The 13507-nt window shown below is 36.1% G+C and overlaps 4 protein-coding genes across 9 annotated transcripts; 2 read left to right on the forward strand and 2 right to left on the reverse strand.

Moving 5' to 3' along the window:
• The first annotated feature begins 20 nt into the window (after positions 1-20).
• On the forward strand, positions 21-3162 carry LOC113672687 (phosphopantothenoylcysteine decarboxylase). Its single transcript, XM_027189014.2, has 6 exons — positions 21-803; positions 1396-1491; positions 1897-1935; positions 2076-2165; positions 2245-2413; positions 2667-3162. Exons 1-6 carry the CDS (start codon positions 669-671, stop codon positions 2735-2737), a joined length of 600 nt encoding a protein of 199 aa, XP_027044815.2. The 5' UTR covers positions 21-668; the 3' UTR covers positions 2738-3162.
• On the reverse strand, positions 2401-5852 carry LOC113672689 (DNA repair protein complementing XP-A cells homolog). 2 transcript variants are annotated; one of them, XM_089203118.1, is made up of 6 exons: positions 5503-5852; positions 5013-5118; positions 4851-4899; positions 4099-4212; positions 3416-3533; positions 2401-3325 (listed from the first exon to the last, which is right to left on the reverse strand). In XM_089203118.1, the coding sequence occupies exons 1-6, from the start codon at positions 5843-5845 to the stop codon at positions 3171-3173; spliced, it is 885 nt and encodes a 294-aa protein (XP_089059244.1). In that variant the 5' UTR covers positions 5846-5852; the 3' UTR covers positions 2401-3170. The 2 variants fall into 2 exon arrangements, with proteins under 2 accessions (XP_089059244.1, XP_089059245.1); XM_089203119.1 differs by lacking the exon at positions 4099-4212.
• A 27-nt stretch (positions 5853-5879) lies between these two features.
• Positions 5880-11262, forward strand: LOC113672627 (lipid transport auxiliary protein 1). 4 transcript variants are annotated; one of them, XR_016185672.1, is made up of 8 exons: positions 5880-6197; positions 6289-6390; positions 6929-7052; positions 7578-7637; positions 7763-7929; positions 8308-8366; positions 8812-9263; positions 9867-11262. XR_016185672.1 is itself a non-coding variant. In XM_089203122.1 (8 exons), exons 1-7 carry the CDS (start codon positions 6108-6110, stop codon positions 8903-8905), a joined length of 696 nt encoding a protein of 231 aa, XP_089059248.1. In that variant the 5' UTR covers positions 5880-6107; the 3' UTR covers positions 8906-8924; positions 9867-11262. The 4 variants fall into 4 exon arrangements, 3 of the variants coding, with proteins under 3 accessions (XP_089059248.1, XP_089059247.1, XP_089059246.1); XM_089203122.1 differs by having other exon boundaries at positions 8812-8924; XM_089203121.1 differs by having other exon boundaries at positions 8812-11262.
• LOC113672699 (uncharacterized) lies at positions 9176-13482 on the reverse strand. Of its 2 annotated transcripts, XM_089203123.1 has the most exons (6): positions 13438-13482; positions 13004-13065; positions 12395-12743; positions 11980-12045; positions 11247-11338; positions 9176-10645 (listed from the first exon to the last, which is right to left on the reverse strand). In XM_089203123.1, exons 1-6 carry the CDS (start codon positions 13465-13467, stop codon positions 10543-10545), a joined length of 702 nt encoding a protein of 233 aa, XP_089059249.1. In that variant the 5' UTR covers positions 13468-13482; the 3' UTR covers positions 9176-10542. The 2 variants fall into 2 exon arrangements, with proteins under 2 accessions (XP_089059249.1, XP_027044829.2); XM_027189028.2 differs by lacking the exon at positions 13438-13482 and having other exon boundaries at positions 12854-13064.
• Between the last annotated feature and the right edge of the window lie 25 nt (positions 13483-13507).

The following is a 13507-nucleotide window of genomic DNA, read 5'->3' on the forward strand; positions in this document are numbered from 1 at the left end:
CGCAAATTTAATGCATAATCAGACCACGAAACTGCAACACACAATGACTGGAACGCTTAGTCATCTTTGCAAGTTTAGTTTTCATGGTTATATCAGCCAAAACTAATTCAAGAATATCCATGGCACAGAAAAGATCTCCTCTTTGGAATTTGAGGGTACTGATGATTTCTGGAAATATATTCAGAGGGCGCGGGAACACTTGACTAATTTAAGAGGATTTACCTTTGAAATGCGCGTAAATCTAACAGCTGGATTTTACCATGTCATTCTGCAGGTCATACAAGGTATACGTAGAGGTAGCGAGTTCCAAACAAGGTAATACATGTTAGACCTTATTCAAAAGCAATGACAGCTACTTCTCCCCAACCTCAAGTTTCAGCGAGAGGCTGTTTGTGCGGGATTTAAGGTCGTCAGTCTTATGTCGGGAATCTAATGATCAGCTTAGTTTTAGTTTTCGGCCCCTTGCCGCCTTAATCACCCTGGCCACTCCTCAGGCAGTCAGGATTTGTATTGCGGAGGGCCCCCACGTCCTTCTGTACCCTTCCGCACTGCGTCATTATTTGTGCGATAATACCGCTGACAAGGAGCAAAAATGACCCTGGGCTCGACATTGCCCGATCAAATGCTCAGGCATTGGTCAGCAGTTGCCATAATAATATCAATCCAAAATGGCGGAGGACGATGGACCTCCACCAAACAAGAGGAACAAGTCGGTGAAAAATATTTTGATTGGAGTCACTGGAAGCGTGGCGAGTACAAAGTTACCGAAACTTGTAGATGAGCTGCATCGCTTACAACCAAAGGTACCATACATTTGTGTAATCTCTAAAATCTTTCGCGATGTGCATTCAAGCAGACGACCTAGAAACATGTCACTCACCCGTCTTTAGGGTTGTTTACTGATTATCAACATCTGAGAGTGAAATTACTTACTGCCTTGAAATTTGCGCTCTGATCCCGATCAAAATCTACATTCTTTTCATGTAACATGTCAATTTTTAATTCACATAGATAACATGTGGTGAATTTGATTGTCACCATGCCCAATTGTGCTTTACTAATTGGTTTACCTTAATTAGGTTTAGCTCAATTCTTGATCCCCTCTACTACACACAAGTTGGACCAGATTGACTTGATACCAAATTACTTGAACAGCTGAATAAAGGGGGTAAATTTGTACCGAAACAGTGGTGCTATGTCGGTGGGGGACAATTTGGTTTTATCAACTGAGTTAATAAATGTAAATTGTCCACCGTATGTAAAGAGCTTCAAAGCTGACGTTTCGAGCGTTAGCCCTTCGTCAGAGCGAAAGAACTTGAACAGCTGACATACGTAACACTGTATCGATTTGAAGAAAGTAATTCCTTGTTCCTATTTATTTCTTAATACAAACAGCCAAATATCCAGGTTGTTGGAACAGAACACTCTATGCACTTTTTTGATAAAGACAAAATTCCTGTCAAGGTTTTCAGTGACAAGGACGAATGGGAGGTAAGCCCAGCTTTGTTTAATGTTACATCATGATGTTGTATTTATTTGTATATTGTTTTTATCTAATTTATTTAGTGCTTCTTGCATATGATTTAAGAACTGGTGTATCTCATGTGGGAGATGTTTACCAAAAGGTTAGCAAAGAGGGGAGATTTTCTTCAGGAGTATGAGCTCCCCTTCTGTCTGGTAAGAGATAACAAAGAAAACCTTCATATGCCCCAAATGGCAGCAAGAAATATTAAGAGTAGGAAATCGCTTAGTCAGAAATTTTATCTACATTTTAATTATTCCTGTTCCAAGGTCTTCCTTTTTAAAAACACGTTTTTGTTTTCTGCCTTTTCACAGTTGTTGGCTTAGCAAATTTCTCTGATGTAAGTAATGATTGTGATCTGTCTATACTGGTAGGCATGGAGTACAATGCAAGATCCGGTTTTGCATATTGAGGTAAAAACTTTTGTTTTATTTCTAAAAAAGTTACCAGAGGAATCCAATAGTTTGTTTGAGATAGTTTTGAAAATGCTGTAGTTTTCATGTTCGAAACACTTTCTTGAAACATCTAAGAAATGTTTATTACTTTCCAGTAGCTGCGACGTTGGGCTGACATTTTGGTTATTGCACCACTTGATGCCAACACTATGGCCAAAATGGCAAATGGTTTGTGCGACAACCTCTTGGTGAGTTCAAACCTTTAACTTTCAACTCACTTAGCAAACTTAGCCATTGCTGACAACATATTATTTTGCTTATTACCAGACCTGCATAGTCCGTGCATGGGATCTTAAGAAACCTTTACTGTTCTGCCCAGCAATGAACACTCTAATGTGGGAACACCCAATCACCTCTGAGCAGGTTGAACGGCTAATTAACTTAGGATATACATATGTCCCACCAATCAAAAAGACTCTGGCATGCAAGGACACTGGTAAGATTTATTTAGACTGTTCCATGTATACACCTGATGTTTTTCTTCTGTAAAACATGAATTTGTTCCTAGAACCTGAGTTATACTTATTCTATTATTCTGTCAGTTTCTCTGTCTATAATATAAGTCAACCAGTCGATCAAGCTCTCAGGAACTCTGCAACAATTTTTCTCAAATACTAGTATATGGAAAATTAAAAGCAAAAAATACATGTTGAGTCATGTAATTTGCCATCTTTTTTCACATATTTTAGGTATTGGAGCAATGGCTGAAGTTACAAGTATTGTAGCAATAGTAAAAGATCACTTGGAAACAATGAAATGATATAGTGTAAATTCCCTTTTTTTTTTAGCTTATAATATCAACCAGAATTCTGTAGGGTCAAGTTGACACATTACATTTTTCCTTTGAGCAACATAAAAAAACATTACGTATTGCAATGGACTAACATTTTTCTATCATTTTCAACAAGTCCTGTTCAAATAATACATTGCATTTGTTTAAGATTAAAGTTTATGATTGCAACTTATAGATCAAACCCAATTCCCTTCACCCTTAAGGGTCGCGAATTCAACATACTCTATTCATTTGCCTACAAGCTAACCTATTATTTCAAGACCTTAAACTCAGTCTTGGAATGCAATGTATATGAATCGACAATACTTAAAACATTTACAGCTTAATAAAGCTGAAATAAATTAGATTTATATACATGTATAGTGAGGAAATAAATACATTGTTTTATTCTTTGTTTGTCTCACATCTTTTCATAAGTCAATTGATAACCACATGTCTTGCATGTTTTTGTCCATTCATCAGTTTCCTCATTATATTCTTCTTCTTCCTCAAATTGATGCTGGTGTCTACTAGTATCTTTCTTCCATGTGCTTGTTCTTACTGCACGACGAAGCTCTGTTACATGGAAGAAAAGATAAAACGAGACTAGAATGGTTGGTACATTTTGAATGGTTTTAGATTTGAAAGATGTAAAATGAAGCAAACCTTTAACTTTCTTGTCAAATTTTCTTTGTTTTTGAACTTCTCTCTTCTCTGCTCTGCCTTGTCTAGCTTCTTCAAGACCATCCTCTCCTCCCCACACCTCAAAAGCACGTTCAACAATCTACAGCAAAGAATGTTAGTACCATTCATATCAAAACCTAACTGATAATGATGTTCTTAACCCTTTAAATCCTGTGAGTGACCAAGACAAAATTTCTCCTTACTATATCCACACAATATCATGCAAACAAGTGATGAGAATAAAGAAAAATATCAATTGTGGGATTACTAATTGATCTGATACCAAATTCTCAAAAATAACAATGAGAATCAGTTGGCTGACAGTAAGGAGAATTACTAATGAGATCTTGAGAGTTAAACAGTTAACGAGATTAGTGCTGGACACTAGCTGCAATTCTGATAACCTATAAGTGGACCCTCATTAATTGTGCTTTGGTACAAGCATTTCTTTGCCTTTTCAAAAATATCAGGCTTTGAGTAATGTGAGCCTCTCATTATTAGTGCCAGACCCCCCCTGCAAACCTTTCCACAACTCATCTCAGTCATACTGGCAAACTACATTTCTGACACCATGTTTAGTATATTACTCAATCAAATACTGCCCTTGAATAAATTCAGTGCTCGGTAATATGTCGCAGATAGTAGCAGAAAGGGGAATGACCCACCTGCGATTTTAGATAGAGTTTCATTTCTCCCCTGGAGCTATGTGGATTCTTTTTTAAAATGAATTTCAAAGGCGGCTCTCTCTTGTCCAAGTCACAGTCTTTTAAGAGAAATTGCTAAGAAAAAAAAATTAATTTCAAATAACCATGAAGTATTTGTAAAAGTTGAAAAAATTTAGTTTTTAATGATTTCAAACCAGCTAAATTTGACTTTTCCTTTGTTCAAATTAGAATTTCATACATCTTCCATGAACAAAACAAATCAATCTAGTTTGAAATATGCTCACTCTGACAAAGGGCTAACACTCAAAACATCAGCTTTCAAACTATAAGTTGATAATACTATATCTACCCTGTTATACTCCCCCACTGACTTAGCACCACAGTTTCTTTAGAAACTTACCCCCTAGTTTGAAATAGTCTCAACCTGAATTCCTTATTTCCTTCATGTTGTTCTTAATACATTTCCTATGGCATGGATGAGGGAGTCAAGTTAATAATCAATAGCTCCTTTAAGTTTGTGATCATTTCCTTAATTCTCATGAGCCTAATGTTGGATTCAGCAGTGATACATTAGTGAGAAATAAGGTGCTAGGGACCCTTAAGGTTAGAGGGTTGACCTAAAACCTATCAATTTTTGTTAATTTATAGCATTTACAGCAATAACACCTGTAAGAGTTTGTGTGTAAATATCTGTTTACAGAATACTTAGAAATCCTTTTGTAAATTTTGTTGAAAATTAAACAGATCCACACCTCCTTAGCTTCTGTCTTTGTTATTAGTGAATGCTTTTCATCAGGGTCTCTACAAAAGAGAACAGTACATTAGAAATTACTTTAAAATGCTACTTAATACTGCAAAAGGATTCTAAAAGGAATTCATAGCCAAGAAAGCTCTAAATAAATTGCTCCACCTACCTACAATTATCACAAACATAAACCTCGAAGTGTTTGTAGATGTATGATGTCAGGAATTCTTTTTGGCATTCAAGGCAATGCAGCTGATCTCCATAGAGAATGGGTGCTGTTTTGATGGAATCAAAATAAACCTTACTTTAATTATAAACACAGTAAAAGTGATAACTGCTCTGCAGTCTCTTATGGATGTAGATCTATTTTGATCCTCTTAAGAAATCAGTTTATTAAGAGGTAACCTCGGGGGGGTCCAAAGGGGCATGAAAATTTCAACCCCCTCCCCCCCACCCCTACACCCCAACGCGAGGGTAAATAAGAATCTTAATTTGGTTGCCAAAGTATTTAGCCCGACAGAAATCATTGAGGACACTAAACGATAGTAAAAAATAACCAACATTGGTTAAAATACGAAAAAAAAATGTATACTGGAATACATTACGTAAGATTTTACGACCCTTCGTCTTCAGGCCTACTCTCCGCTCTATGAACTGACCTGGTTCTCTAACAAGATTATTTCTCTCTCCTTGGCTTTCATCTTCCTCCGGGTCTAATAAAAACCCACCCCCTGTATCAACAACACGAGATATTGTCGCAGAGGCCTCACTGCTACTGTTAGCCTTGGATGCATCGCCATCTCGCAATTTCATTTCTGGATAAGGTCGATTGGAAAGCCTTGCATTGCGAAGCATCAACGCCCTTTGGCGATTCCTCTCAATACGAGCCTTTTGTGCATCTGTAAGTTTCCTCTCTGCCATATTGAGATCATCGATTTTAGTGGGAAGATTCCTCCAGATCAGTCGCTCGCCATCTTGAACATTGTACTTGGCTGTGCCCATACATGAAGTACCTACCGCCAAACCATTATAATCCGCTGCCCGTAACATACAGTATCGCGGGCGAGTTACTCTGATGAAAGTTACTTCTCAGGAGCTTCCCAGCTAAGCATTCTTATTTAGCTGAAATTTGGTGATTTACATGAGTAGTCATCGCGATGCTTAAAATTTTGAGCTAATTATAGTTCAAACTATTTGCAAAGTTTTTCAAAAGAACTTGGAGATTTGTCTTAAGCCGTTTAAAGGCGTGAAGTGAAGATTGAACATGGCGGATCCTGTGAGCAGTTACGATGCCAAACTGCTGAAAAACCTTGGTGGTGTTGGGCTTGTGATGACTATTATTTTCACCTTATCGGTATGTTGGTTAAAATGGTATCATATGGTATCCCCTCGACCTTCAATAAAATCAGATTTTCATTTTTTACTCTTTTTTTAAATTTACAAAGGTTGTACTGCTCATTGCGATAATTGTGAAGCGGCAAATGCTGAGGATGTTGCTACTTTCAAAAAGAGGACCACACTCCCCTGTTGGTAGTGATGCACCCAGGGTAAGCTACAGTACAGTGATCTTTGGTGATGTTGGACAATAAGTCTTTGAAATGGGTCAATTACAGTTGTTTAAAACCAACCAAACACAGAGAAGAATAATGCTTCAGAAAGTGACACATAATCAGACCACCTCACCACCTAAAGGAGACTGGACCGGCAGTCTGCCATTGAAATGGTGGAATCTACTTTGGATTTGAGACCCTTCTGAGATAAATGATAATACATATACGTCATTATTAGCAACATTAACATGCTAATATTCACTAATGAACTGGATTGCAACCTCAGCTTTGCTAATTGGTTCTCTAACCTTTTACACCCTAACATCGGTATGCACAGTTTCCATACTATTATCTACAGATTTCCTAAGGTGCTGACAAGGATAATTTGTTTAACAATCAAGGGCTTTGTCGGTTGATAATCATTTCCATTATTCTCATTATCTAAAATGAATGATTCAGCAGTTTAATCGTTTGGAGAAACTAGATGTTGGTCACACTTAAAAAAACCAAAATAAAATTGAATTTTTCTCCTCAGAATTTGGGAAGAGAGATTACTGCTCATTTGCAAAGAATTTCCCAGTTAAGAATGGAACCTAGGATGTTATCGGAACAATTCAACAAACCCGCAGATGGTACATCCAACTTTGATTCTCCGTCAGGTTAGTACCATGAATATTGTGTAGATATTCTTTTTTTACAGGCTGTAAATGCTATTTTTTGTTTCAAGAAAATTCTGGCACCAACAATCATCAATCTGCATGGGTTTAGTGGACTATAACCCCAATTTCAGGCCTTCGCATATGTACTGTGCCTGTCAGACATATTCTCACTCAGATGGCTTAAGCACAAATCATAGGTTCCTAAAATTATTGGCCTAAACTTACTCAAACTCTCTTGCAAGAGTAGAAACAGGAGATATTGTAGTAGAAACCTCACTGCTACTGTTAGCCTTGGATGCATTGCCATCTCATGATTTCATTTCTGGATAAGGTCAATTGGAAAGCCTTGCATTGCAAAGCATCAACACCCTTTGGTGATTCCTCTCAATTATGAGCCTCATCCATTTTGAATGAGGTTTCTCTAGGGACTGTTAAGCTTTATACTAAGGGTGATTTGTGTAAAGGAGATTCATTAATGCTTCATCGTGCATGCATCTTCCTGATCAGCCATTTTATTCTTAACAGATCAATACACCAGAAGCTATAAATACAGAATGAAAGCCATGGATAAGATGACAGAACTAGGTCTGCAAAATGTACCAGTTTTCTTGTTTTATTTCTTATTAATACCTTGTCACTTCTTAAGATATACAAGCAGCTTTGACTTTCAAAAGCAATGTAATTTTTCTCAATATATTTCTCTACCACAGATGATCTTTTATGCACTATTGACTTCAAGTACAGCCGCAAGAAGAAACAGTCCATCAGAGAACACCTCAAGTCTTTACAGGGGCCACCAAACAATATAATACGTGGTGGAGATGACACAATCAGAGAAGTTGCAGATATGTATGAACATGCAAGATTTGAAACCAAGGTACTAAACAATAGAATTAATTTCCATTTGGTAGCAAAATATATCCTTAAATCCATTGGCACCAAAACAAAAAAAAAGGGGGGGAGGGGAGGGAGAATGAAAACAATCCAACTAAATTAAAACCCTTTTTATATTTTCATTTGAGCTCTTCCCCCCCTCCCCCCATTCACACATGAGAAATCATGGGAGGAGAGAGCTCAGAGAAATATTTGTATCATAATTTGGATTGCTGGAGAAAAAAAGTAACACAAGTCAGCATATGGTAATTTAAAATTGTTTTTGAAGCTTGATGACTGGTGGAATTACCATCATGGATTAAACTAGATCTACTTAAGTAGCGTAGTGTTGAGTAAAATGTCGATTTGACTTATCTTTAAGGAATTTGGTGCATTGCAGTACAGAAAGTTTGCATATCTTGTTGAAGAACTGAAAGACAGGTGTGGTATCCTAGGTGTATTGAAAATTACAAATCACAATGATGTGCAAGTGTATAACAGTGACTAATACTGCCTCTCTCATTTAAATGCAAGGTTTAGACCGTATGATGTCCCCTCTCTAGAAGGGTTGTCTCCTGTTGATATTCTCTAGTCATCTTTTTCAGTCAAAAACCTTTTTGAAGTAATTTTATGTGGAATTTTCTTCTTGAGTGTTGGTTTATTATGAATAAAAATCTATTACATGCAAATAAAAGTTAATTTGAAAGAAATTCAATAGAATTTTAATACTAAACTGTATGATTTATGCAAATCCAATCCTGTTCTATATTGGTCCTAACTAAAATTGATCTAAATCAAAATAATTTTTCTTTAAACACAGATAAAAAAATGAACTTAAAAAAAAATGATTAAACCTCTTCGATTTTTCTTCATTTTTTGTGCCTAGGGTGAAAGATGAGTACCAGTGTCCCAATGTAGACACACTTGTGTCTCCTCCTGTTTCTCAATTTAACAAGAAAGGAAAACCTGCATTTGTCTGATCTTGCAATCAACCTCTTTGTTAGTATATGGTCTTATTAATTCCCATGAACACTCGACTAATGACTACCCTTTACTACCTAGGAGAGCCATCTTACAGCTTCTTCTTCTTGCATGCAGTTAAAGTAATTTTTATCAATATTTTAATATTGTTTTGTAATCATAATTAATTGCTCTCTTGTTACTCATCATGAATCTGCTTGCTAATTTTAAAGTAATTTTTAACCTGTATTATTCCAAAATTTCATTAAATTGCAATCCTTATTTCCTAATTTTTCTTTTGCATAACATATAAAATATCTGCCTCATTTGAGAGTATTTTATTTTTCAAGTACAGTTCATGAGATGAACACAAAGCAGGTAATCAAACAAATTATATGTACAAGTTCAATAATACCACAAACTAAGGTAGTAGTTTGTTTTTTAAATTAAAATTTAATGAAATTATGAATACGTAAACATTACTTCTAATAAATATCACTGTGATGCTAAACCTTTTATGATATTTTTTGTATGTTTCCTACAGCTCTCAGGTAACAAAAAAAAACATTGCTGCTAACATAAGCTGATAAACTCAATTATTGATAACAGAACTTAATAAGTGCCATTATTTCAAAGAGAGTTATTTAACCCTTTAACTCCCAAAAGTGATTAACATGTAACTTCTCCCTTAGTATGAAGTCCATACATTATCTAGCAAACAAGTAATGAGAACACTCTTATCAAGTAAAAGTTGTTATCTTGATCTAACACCAAACTCTTGTAACTAATTTACAAGGAAATGTCAAGCAGCTTGAGGGGAGAATTAACGATCAGATCTTGGGAGTTAAGGGTTAACATGTCATTTAGTTAAATGTTTCATGTTTTTTGTTTAATTCTCTTTCTATGTGGTTACTCTATCTGCAACAGTTGTTTCATTTACTGCATCCATGATGTAAGCTTGTTTTTCATGAATTTGTTCAGGGTACGTCTTTATGTAAATGTTCCTGGAAGTCTAATAATTGCTGGAAACAGTAAAAAGCCAATCAGAAAGCCGCCATCAAGCACAAAGATAGAGGAACCAAGTATGGAAGGAAAAGCAATACCAGAAACAGAAGCTGATTCTGGGAACATGACAAGAAGTGGTGCCATGAGCATGTGAACTTTAACAAATTTGGGGACTATTGACTTTTCAGGAATTCTATTCAAAGACCTAAAAATTTCTTATGCCTGTGTACAGGAAAGAAAATTTTTGCTCTTTAGTAAGAGGAAGTAGTTAAGTTTAATTTTCTGAAAAAATGTGACATCTAAAAAATAATGCATTATATGACTGGAAGAATGTTCTAGGGGAACCTGTTCAAAGAGCAAAAGGTGTCACTATTGGAAAGGCCTCCAGCAGAGTGTTGATTTTAGCTGTGGGCTTTCATCTGGGATCTTGATTTGCATATTTTGCTTTAGATAGATTTTCTCAGGAACCAATATGAATATCGAAAAAAAGCTTCATTAGCTTATTGTCTACTGAGTGATGCTGTACAGTTTGTTTTGCTGGTAATTCAGCAAAGCAAATAACTACCAAAACAAAATCTGTAAAAAAAAAATTGTTATTTACATAATATATACTTTATAAGCTTACAGTGATACATAGTTTTCTATGGTTTCTTTAGTCACCATCATCCTCACTGTCCATTTTAAAGGGCCTTGCATTATATTCTTCAGGGTCACTGTCATCACTTGAGTGATTCTCCAGAACTGTTTCTTGATATCTTGTACATATAGTTAAGTTTTTGAAAGATATTTAACATGTACAAATAATGTCTATCCTGTATTTAAATGAAACAATCCAAGTTGAGCAATTCAAGCTCAGCAGTGTTCTGTCTGTGCAAGCAAGATTAATGCCTTCAAGACCTATTTTAAAAGTAGGAAAACAGGAGGCATGTCTGAAAGTACTTGGGCCCTCCAAATGGTAGAGTCTAGGCACAGTCCTCAAACAGCTTCTACACTTATTTTACATCAAAATGTCATAATGATGCATTTGAAATGCATATGAAAAGCATTTGAAGAGCATGTAATAAATGAGATCCCTTTCAAATAGTGTTTCACATGCTTTTCAACAACGTGTAATTCTTTAAATTTAAGTGTGAAAACTTATATTCACAAGTGCTTCAAGAGTCAAGATTGACTGTAATTTGTAAAGGAACACAAACAACCTGTTACTCAGTTTTTCCTAAGGAGCTTCTGAGTAACAAGAATCTGCTTCTTGTACACATCCCCTGGCATCTCCTGATAATTAATTTGTGTGTACAGTAGTTAAATTTAACACAAAATTTTTCCTGTCATGTTGAAAGAAGCAGCAATAAAGGATACTGAAGAGGATTTGAAACTTGCGTTGAGTGGTATGTTCCAACCTGATAGCTTTGTTCTCTAAGCTTCATTGTTGCTTGTTGAGCTTGAAGATCCTACAAATAAGCAAATATTATTGGGTAATGGCAGAATAATTTTCATTTCAGAGTTCAGAATATTTAACTAAAGGTTGTAAGCTTTAGGCTTCTATTTATCAATTTGATCATGAGCTTGACATTTCTGTTTCACTGTAGTAGATGAGTGAAGAGTCAGGACAAACCATCACAGAAATTAAGAGCAAGTAATAGAACTGTTTCAGTATAAATCAACTGATCCTTCAAAACTTCGAACCAAGACAAGCTTGTGCTTTTGTGCATGTTTTTGTTTGTGAGCAGACTATGTTAGGTTATCTATGAATCACAGAATAGACTGCCAGTAACATAACCTATCAGGCTACAGCATTTGTAATGGAACATTTGTAGATTTATACTTATAACCATTATGCCCACCAAATTTCAACTATGTGTTACAAATTTCAACTATGTGTTACATGCTGAGTTCACACTTGGTTCATTTAGCCGCTTCTAAAAAGCCTTTAGTTAGTATTTACCTCAGATTAGTTGATTGAAATATTTGATTTGGAATGTGAGTTTAGTTATACTGCTACAAAATTGTCATGATACACTCAAAGTAGAGTCTAAAATGAAACCTGATTGTGTGCTAGTAACGCATTTGTTATTGTGTGTGTAATTCACACCTTTCGTCTTTTCTCTTGTTCTTGTTGAAGTTTAAAGGATTCTTCTAACGAAATTGGCTTTGCTATCTGTGGAGAAAGAACTTTTAGAATGAGGAATAGGAACTGCACATTAGATTTTGAGTATTATCTGAACAAATATTCATTTTATGGATCTCCTCCTTTGTCCTGCACAAGTTCAAGTATTTTTGAAACAAAAAAAAAGAATTAGTTTCATTCTGAGCCTCAGTGACACCCTTGCATCTAAACATGGGTAAATACCATTTCCAGACCCTTCCTTTCCTGTAGCTATCCTTGGCCTGTTTAATCAAAGAAGTGAGACACATACAGCAACAGCTCATCTTCAGCCTGTGCATAATTGCCTCTTGAACACATGTTGATCTCAGTGCAATAAATGAAGGCAGAGTCTTCCTGTTACCTCAAACTTATATGTTGCAGGTGTTGCAGCTGACTTGTAATCCCATGTTCTTCCACTTGAAGACTTTGAATCCATTGCTTCCTCATGTTGACTCCCACTTGATTGCTTATTTACATTAGCAGTGTCTTGGTGATCGGAGCCTGACAGCATTCTATCATTATCATCACTATCATCACTGTCTAACAAATCAACTCTTGTTTTTTGGACAGGCTGTGACACTGTCAACTTCTCAAACTGTGCATCAATATCTTGAAGTTCTAACTTTTCCCTCTGAGAAATCAGATCCTTGAGTCGTTTGACTGTCTCGATTACCTTCTTGCCTTTGTCAGGTAGGCTTTGCAAGAACTTCCTGTATTAAAATTGCAAGTACAAATAGATGAAAATAATGAGCCATTTAGGTGGAAAGTCTATGACCATGCATTTAAAATTCTGGGAAATGAGAAGAAATGGAAGACCCACTTATTAACAAGATTTTCTTGTCTTTGTAGCATTTCCAACAGCTCCTTTGTCGATAACTTGCTCCAGTCTTTTTTCTCCGCCATGGGTTTTATAGGTAGGAACTACAAACAGTAACTACTGCTCCACATTTCACAGAGTCATCTAACTTACAATGAAGGATGCACCGGACCATGTGTTGGCCGGGTTGAAGATGTGATAATTTCTGAGTAGATCTATGATACAAAAAGTAATACAAAAAGTGAGTCATTTGTATCATGTCGCGGTCGAGTGAACATCTTTGTTGGCTGCGAGGTGAGGTGATTATAAGTGGAATATGATGAGGATTTACTGTCTCCTGCCGTTCTTTCGAAAGTAAAAAAGCGTTTACGGGCCTGCGCGACTCCTGTCATTCCTCCGTGACGAATTCGCTCTTAGGAGGCAACTGACGAGATTCAGAAAGAATCGAAACTGCAGTCTTGCCTAAGAATCTACATAAATGGCAGTAGTTACATTCACAGCCGATGGCTGTGTAAATAACAACAAAATCATAAAATACATTCATAGACACGAGTTACATATTAAACGCATTACAAAGAAACAAAGACCTTCTGCAACGAACTTTTTTTTCGTGTCATCCACCTGATCTATGAGGAAAGATTCGTGATCAAGGGTTAG

The sequence above is a fragment of the Pocillopora damicornis genome, chromosome 4 (assembly GCF_964200805.1).
Source record: "Pocillopora damicornis chromosome 4, jaPocDami1.2, whole genome shotgun sequence".
Classification (NCBI taxonomy): domain Eukaryota; kingdom Metazoa; phylum Cnidaria; class Anthozoa; order Scleractinia; family Pocilloporidae; genus Pocillopora; species Pocillopora damicornis.

Bases quoted from the DNA above. Each gene is read 5' to 3' on its own strand.
- LOC113672687 (XM_027189014.2), top strand. From the start codon at position 669: ATGGCGGAGGACGATGGACCTCCACCAAACAAGAGGAACAAGTCGGTG. The intron at 804-1,395 runs GTACCATACATT...TAATACAAACAG, and splicing joins TGCATCGCTTACAACCAAAG to CCAAATATCCAGGTTGTTGG. The intron at 1,492-1,896 runs GTAAGCCCAGCT...CTATACTGGTAG, and splicing joins GTGACAAGGACGAATGGGAG to GCATGGAGTACAATGCAAGA.
- LOC113672689 (XM_089203118.1), bottom strand. From the start codon at position 5,845: ATGGGCACAGCCAAGTACAATGTTCAAGATGGCGAGCGACTGATCTGG. The intron at 4,213-4,850 runs GTGTGGATCTGT...TTTTTTTCTTAG, and splicing joins CAAAGACAGAAGCTAAGGAG to CAATTTCTCTTAAAAGACTG. The intron at 3,326-3,415 runs GTTTGCTTCATT...TCCATGTAACAG, and splicing joins ATTTGACAAGAAAGTTAAAG to AGCTTCGTCGTGCAGTAAGA.
- LOC113672627 (XM_089203120.1), top strand. From the start codon at position 6,108: ATGGCGGATCCTGTGAGCAGTTACGATGCCAAACTGCTGAAAAACCTT. The intron at 6,198-6,288 runs GTATGTTGGTTA...AAATTTACAAAG, and splicing joins CTATTATTTTCACCTTATCG to GTTGTACTGCTCATTGCGAT. The intron at 7,638-7,762 runs GTCTGCAAAATG...TCTCTACCACAG, and splicing joins GGATAAGATGACAGAACTAG to ATGATCTTTTATGCACTATT.
- LOC113672699 (XM_089203123.1), bottom strand. From the start codon at position 13,467: ATGACACGAAAAAAAAGTTCGTTGCAGAAG. The intron at 12,046-12,394 runs GTAACAGGAAGA...CTTTCTCCACAG, and splicing joins CTGCAACATATAAGTTTGAG to ATAGCAAAGCCAATTTCGTT. The intron at 10,646-11,246 runs GTATCCTTTATT...TATATGTACAAG, and splicing joins CAAGTTTCAAATCCTCTTCA to ATATCAAGAAACAGTTCTGG.